Source organism: Chrysochloris asiatica, unplaced genomic scaffold, assembly GCF_000296735.1.
Source record: "Chrysochloris asiatica unplaced genomic scaffold, ChrAsi1.0 scaffold00010, whole genome shotgun sequence".
Taxonomy (NCBI): Eukaryota; Metazoa; Chordata; class Mammalia; order Afrosoricida; family Chrysochloridae; genus Chrysochloris; species Chrysochloris asiatica.
In genome coordinates this window covers 17,971,094-17,978,142 of record NW_006408528.1, presented here as the reverse complement: position 1 = coordinate 17,978,142, position 7,049 = coordinate 17,971,094, and the positions used below count along the sequence as shown (strand labels likewise).

General features: G+C 36.7%; 1 protein-coding gene across 2 annotated transcripts in view; it reads left to right on the top strand.

Annotated features, from left to right (window-relative positions):
* LOC102831411 (chromosome unknown open reading frame, human C7orf63) overlaps positions 1-7,049 on the top strand; it is a 62,395-nt gene that overhangs the window by 31,545 nt on the left and 23,801 nt on the right. For both annotated transcript variants that reach the window (XM_006834312.1, XM_006834313.1), the window contains exons 12-14: positions 240-404; positions 4,357-4,475; positions 6,027-6,145. In XM_006834312.1, coding sequence (XP_006834375.1) covers positions 240-404; positions 4,357-4,475; positions 6,027-6,145 — 403 coding nt within the window. The remainder of the gene's footprint in view (positions 1-239; positions 405-4,356; positions 4,476-6,026; positions 6,146-7,049) is intronic.

The following is a 7,049-nucleotide window of genomic DNA, read 5'->3' as shown; positions in this document are numbered from 1 at the left end:
TAGAATCAAGTTGTAAAAGATATATGCAATCTAGTACATTTGGGTAAATTTTAAAGCACATTGTTCTGGGACCAGAGGAAGGAAGGAGAAGGGATAATACCTTATTTCTCTTTCAAAATAAAACAAAACTAGCATCCGTTTAGTCTTAAATATATAAGATTATTATATGTTCTATTTTCCATTTATTTGAAATGTTTTAAGTTTCCTGATGTCAAGTCAATTATTAATTTTTCTCACAGATCCCTTCTTGAGTCAGGGGAATAGTTTCCATGGGATGGGTGGTCGTGACAACAAGTTTGCCCAGATGCGCTACAGTTTAAGACTGCTGAGAGCCATGGTCTACCTTGAAGAGGAGACTGTAAACAAGGACCTCTGTGAAAAGGGTACAATTCAACAGCTGATAGGTAAAATATAACATGTTCATTTACTGATGCATGCAGAATATCTGTAATTTTTTGTTCTTGTAGCTATGAAATTCTTACGTGTTTTCTTGATTTATGTGTCATATTGTTGCTATAAACCAGATTGTTGTTGTTTTTACTAAAACCTCATAATCATTAATTCTTTAAGCATTTGTTTTCTCAATTAAAACACGGTTCCTTTTAGAATTACCTTTACCTTTATTTCTTTTAGATTGGCTATTGTTTTTTTCATTCCCTTAGGGATAAGATCAGCACTTTTAGTGACTTGTTTGGAAGCAGTTTTAAAAGAGGATGACATTTTATTTCCCAATGCAGCTGGCATGCCAGAACACTGATGCACTGATGTATATAGGAATGCGCACAAGAGTTTCTTTTCTGTTATTAAATATCAGAATTTTGCTTGATTTTCTATTTAGAATTCATTATGCTAAGGTATCGTATTCCCAAAACACATACATGTTAGCCCCGTGCAAAACCCAGAACTGCTAAGCAAAAGCTTCATTCCCTTAGTCTTCAATGTTGCTTGAAAAGGTCAGAGTGATTTCATTCATATTCATACTCAGTGGCGGCCTCATGAATAACTGGTTGCCTTTACAGTATCCTTTGTTTGATATCAAGTATAAATGTTTACTTAAAAATACTTCTACCTCATAAATTAGAAAGTCTACCCTTCCATCAGTAGTGGAATGGCAGGGGGGTAACTTCCCAATTCATTTTAATAGCAAAGGAAAGAAGGATATTGAGAAAAGCTAGGAAAAAAACATTGCCTTTCTTCATAAGTTTGCTCAGGATGACCAAACGTAGAAGTAGATTTCATCATTCCCACTGTACAGTGTTCAGTCTTAAGGCCCCACACTAACTGAAGGGTTGGTTAGTTGGTTGGTTGTGTGCCGTGGAGAAGGGTCCGACTCATAGCGACCCTGTACAGGGTTTCTGAGGCTGTAAATCTTTACAGGAGCAGAAAACCTCATCTTTCTCCTGCGGAACAGTCGGTAGTTTCAAACTGCTGACCTGGAGATTAACTGCCTGACTCATAACCACTATACAACCAGAGCTCCTTAAAAGCATTGGAATTTTTATTGAAGATTAGTTTTTGCTCTAAGTCTAAAGGGAGTCAAGGAGAAATCATATTCTATATGTTCAGGAATAAATTTTAGTCCTACCTGAGCCAGGAAATGGAGTAGGGAAAGCAGAAGACAGTTAGCAAAGGTTCTTCTCCTCTTGTGACCTTTCTCCCTTAAGTTGAAAGCAGCTCCTCTTTATCTATCTAGTGAGGTTTTGGAGGCCAGAATCCTGTCTTATTGTAGTAGCTATGGACTCAGTAAATGGTCATTGCACTATACACCTCAGTGTCAACGTTTATGCGCCTTGTGTGGAAGATGACATTGCAGGCCATGCCCTTGCAGAGATCAAAGAAGAAATGTGCATCGTGGCAGCACAGCTGGCCTGGCCTTGCCCCACTGGCATCTGATGACTAGTATAGAAACTAAGAAGCTGGGGTTCACTTGGAAGGCTGGCCAGTCTTATTAGAATCCTTTATTGAATTGAGGGAGACTTGGTGCTGCTGCTGTGAAAGCGCTCGACTGCTAACTCTAAAGGTCAGCAGTTCAAAACCACCAGCCTCTCTGTGGGAGAAAAGTATGACAGTCTGCATCTGTAAAGACTGTCTTGTAAGTGCCTCAAGTCAGTTCCAACTCAGAGCGAACCTGCATAGGATTTCCAAAGAGCAACTAGTGGGTTTGAACTACTGTCCTTGTCCAGTGCTTACCCTACAATGCCACACCAAGATTACAACCTTGGAAACCCTATAATGCAATTACTATTTACTGAGTCCACAGCTACTATAATAAGGCTGGACAGTAAATAAGGAAAACTGTAGAAGAATTGATGCATTTGAGTTATGGTGTTGGAGGAGAATGTTGAAAGTGCCATGGGCTGCCAAAAGAATCAATAGATCTGTGTTGGAAGAAGTGCAGCCAGAGGCCAGGATGGCCAAACTTCGTCTCTCATACTTCAGACATATTGTCAGGAGGGACCAGTTGCTGGAGAAGGATATCATGTTTGTTAAGGTGGAGGGTCAGAGAAAAAGAGGAAGACCCCCAGCGAGATGGATTGGCCAAGTGGCAGCATCGATGGACTCAAGCGTGGCAACAGTAGTGAGGTTGGCCCAGGATCGGGCAGTGTTTCATTCTGCTATGAGTCGTATGAGGGTCGCTATGAGTCGGTACTGACTTGATGACACCTAACAGCAACAACATCATTCTATCAGTAAGCAACTAGTTGTTTTCAAGTTCTTTTTCATTTTTATTAGACTTGAAAGAAGGATTTTAAAGGACACATGAATATTACCACCTAAAGACACCTGAAGGCCAACATTAGAAAATGATACAGAAAGAACAGGAACAGAAATACACATAGTGAGGTTTCCAAGTTGGCTTAAATTGACTCATTAACCATGGGAAGAGGCAAGCTGCAGTGAAGCGTTTGGGTTGCATCTTTGCAAAGGCTATCATCTCTGCCTCATGAATCTCCTGATTTTTAACACACCTTTATTGCTGGGGCAAAATAGAAGGTTACTAAAATACCATTTAATGGCATTCCATTCATTAATTCTGTGCCACATGAGGGTAAGTACAAAAAGTATTGCTAGGTTCCAGTTCACACAAACTTAGGTTTATTCCAAACATGCTTCAATGTGTCTCTGCAATCAGTGGATAAATAACTGCAGACAAGCTCCCTCAGAAATACTCTTGATTTAGTCTCATTGGGGTACCAGTCAAAACAGTAGCTTCCAAGGGGACCTGCTGGACCAGTTAAATCCAAGATAGAGAGTTCAGCTCAGAAGGTTGTGGGGACTATTTGCAGAAATTCCAAAGGTGTAATCTTGATAGATTTCTCAAAGGTTTACTATGAAACAGTTTTAAGAAAATGGAAAACTACATTGATGTGAAAAAGACCAGAAAAGTTGCACTAAGGAATTGTTTTCTGTCACAATAATGCCCCTGCTTATTCTTCAAAGGTAGCAAGGGCTGTCCTACTGGAATTTCACTGTGACACTTTACAATGAAAAGCCCTTATCTTGCTACTTTAGATATCTTTCTGCTACCCAGACTCAAAGAGCATTGATAATATGAGCGCTTCAGGGATTCCAAAACTGCCCTTTTGATGTGTAAATTTTAAAAATACACATTTCTTTTGGAAAGTGTTGTTGTTGTTGTTAAGTGCCCTTGAGTCAGTTCTGACTCATAGCAACCCAGTATAGGGTTTCTGAGGAGCAGCTGGTGAATTTGAACTACAGATCTTGTGGTTCAAAGAACCTTACGGTCCTTTGCTTATCCTAGAAATACTGTCTTCAAATGTGTATAGATCTATATGGAGGATGTGTTAAGAAATAATATCTTCATATTTTGATATTTTTGTTTAATAAGGACTTCTATGATTTTATAACAATACTTTTTACCTCTCCTGGCATATGTGGGGCTACTGACTTCATCCTTCTTTCCACATCTGTGGAATGAATGCAAGTCCTACCTTTTGAATAGTTCTTAGTTTAGCTTATATAAAGAATGCCTGCCTTGAAACAGTACTTCTTTAATAAACTATCTGTATAAAATCAAATTGACAGCAACCCAGGTTACGTAGAAGCTTAGGGAGCTGTGAGTTTGTGTCAACAGGTGAGCAACAATTCGGGAAGGAGGGTGAGAATGGTTTTACAACTTGAAGAATGTTATCAGTGTCACTGGGTTGTACAGGTAGAAATTATTGATTTGATATGTGTTTTGCTACATATTTTTCAACAACGATAAAAAAGAGAGGGGAGGAGAAATTTCTTCTAGCCATGAAAACTTTATTAGAAAGGATTTTTAAACAATCATTAGTTAAATTAAAATATAGTATCCAATAACTTGATATTTCTTCATTTTATTCATACCAGAAATCTTCAAAAACACAATAAACAAGCCTAATGAAAAGGAAGAGGCCATTGTTTTGGAAATTCAGTCTGATCTATTACTTATCTTATCTGGCCTTTGTGAACATCAAAATCATCGGAAAGTAAGTATGCCTGTGGATCAGTTTTGTTTCGATCTCCCAGTCACCTAATGCTCAGAAAGCTTTCTTAGTAAGTGCTAATAAAGTTTATAAACACTTAATATTCTTTTTTTATAATTTGAATATAATTAGATTGGAGTAAAATGTACATATCTTAAGTATGTAGTTGGATGAGTTCTGACAAATGTATCTATCCATGTAACCAATCAGGACATAAAATACTGCTATCAACCTATATCTACAGTTTCCTCTTACTATTTACCCGTCATCCTCCAATCCCCCTGCACTACTTTTCTAAATTTATCTTCATAGATTATTTTGTGTCTTCTTCAACTTTATATGAATGAGTTACACATTATATACTATTTTGTCTTTGCTTTCTGTCCCCCATTATCATGTTCCTGAGATATATCCTTGCTGTTGAATGTACCAATAGATCATTTCATTTTAATGTTGAATATTTTTCCATTGTATGAATATGCCAAATTGTATTTATCCATTCTCTATTGATGTAAATTAAGTTGTTCCATTTGGGGCTATTATGAATAGAGTTTCAATGAATATTTATAAACTATCATTTTGTGGACATATATGCTCTCATTTATCTTGGTAAATACCTAGAAGTGGAATTGCTGGGTCATAAGGTTGGTAGGATATATCTAACTTCTTAAGATGCCATCAAACAGTTTTCCAAAGTGGGGTTAACGATTATAAATGGTTCTGGTTTTGTTTTCATTTGAACTGGTTTCATATCTAGTATTAACAATTAAAACAAGATCTTAAGAGCCTCTGATAATTTTAAGACTCCATAACAAATTCTGAGTCTCAAGATTGATAACATAATAGCAAGAGAAGAAATTGGAAAGATAAAAATTAAAAATATTGTAGTTCCGTGGAAGAGATTTGAGGGGAAGGCCCGGGCATGGTGAATTCATACTTCGCTCGAAGCTTTGATGCAAGTTCTTTTTATATTGCAGGACCCTGTACTTATATCCTTCTAAAACAGAATAATAATCTTGTGTACTAAAACCCAGAACTAAACAATTAGGCAATGAGAAAGATAACTAGTAGAGGAATAATATAACTAGTAATAACTTCATATAAATTATTAACAGCTTTAACTACTTTAGTGTACTTATTTCCTCTTGAGAGCATTAGAGAATCTTCCATGGTAGGCTGTTAGCCTCTCAGTTGTTACTGTCTAATGTTCATTTGACATGCTGCTAGACTACATCCATTATAGCATGGAAGAAAATCATGGGGCAGGTCTTACAGATTATTTTTATATAATAGTCAAGAACAAAAAATATGATAGGACATTGTTGATTAATAGTGATTCATGCTCTCCTAAAATGATTAGCTTTATAATAGTGTTTCTTAGACTCCTGAGAATAAGTTAAAAAAAAAAAGGTTTTGTACTAAGAAAACTTTCCCCAGTAGTGTTGTTAAATTTTTCTGGTAGGAAAAAAAAAGTTTTACAAGACAAGATGAAGTGTAAAAGAAGGGACTATTTATTTTTTGCAAGGAATAATTTTAAATAAACCTCTTAAACAGGACATTTTCGGAACTGAAGGAGTAGATATAATTCTTCATGTAATGAAAACAGACCCGAAGAAATTACAGAGTGGATTAGGCTATAATGTACTACTATTCAGTACACTGGACAGCATTTGGTAAGTATGACTGTAATCAAGTTAGATAGAAGTTTACCAAGGCATAAGAAAATTACCTCAATAGCGTTGCATGTCAATTTTCTTTACTCACACCAGGCCAGGAAGATAGCAGTCTTTTTCATGAAAATAGTCCGAAAATATAGTAATGTCCTTTGGAAAATAATCTTGTCCATGACTCAGATTAAAAACCATTATTGTATCTAACTTAAATCCTTGTTTTTGTGATTTGAACCAATTATTCTTTGACCTAATCTTCAGTAACTACAAGTATCCACTGTTACTGATACTTTTGAAGATACTGATGTTTTTGAAGACTGTTGAATTCCTCATTCATTTTCTCTTCAAGGAGTTGTAAACATAATTAGACTAGTACTAACCAGTATTATCCACCACTCGTCTGTCACTTTATCGTACTGTGGTGGCTTGTGAGTTTCTGTGATTCTGAAAGCTATGCCACCAGTATTTTAAATACCAGCAGGGTCACCCATGGTGGGCAGATTTCAGATGAGCTTCCAGACAAAGACAGACTAGGAAGAAACAGTGATGAACTACTTCTAAATATTTAGTCACTGAAAACCTTATGAATAGCAGAGAAACACTGTCAGATATAGTCCCAGAAAATGGGCGCCTCAGTTTGGAAGGCATTCAGAATGCGACTGGGGAAGAGCTGCCTCCTCAAAGTAAGAGTTGACCATGATAACCCAAATGGACTAAAGCCTGTGGAACCTTCATTTGCTGACGGGGCACAACTCAAAATGAAGAGAATCAGTTGTAAACATCCATTGAAAATCAGAACATGGAATGTACCAACTATGAATCTGGAAAAATTGGAAGTTGTAAAAAATGAAATGGAACGCATCAACATCGATATCTTAGGCATTAGTGAGCTGAAATGGACTGGTAT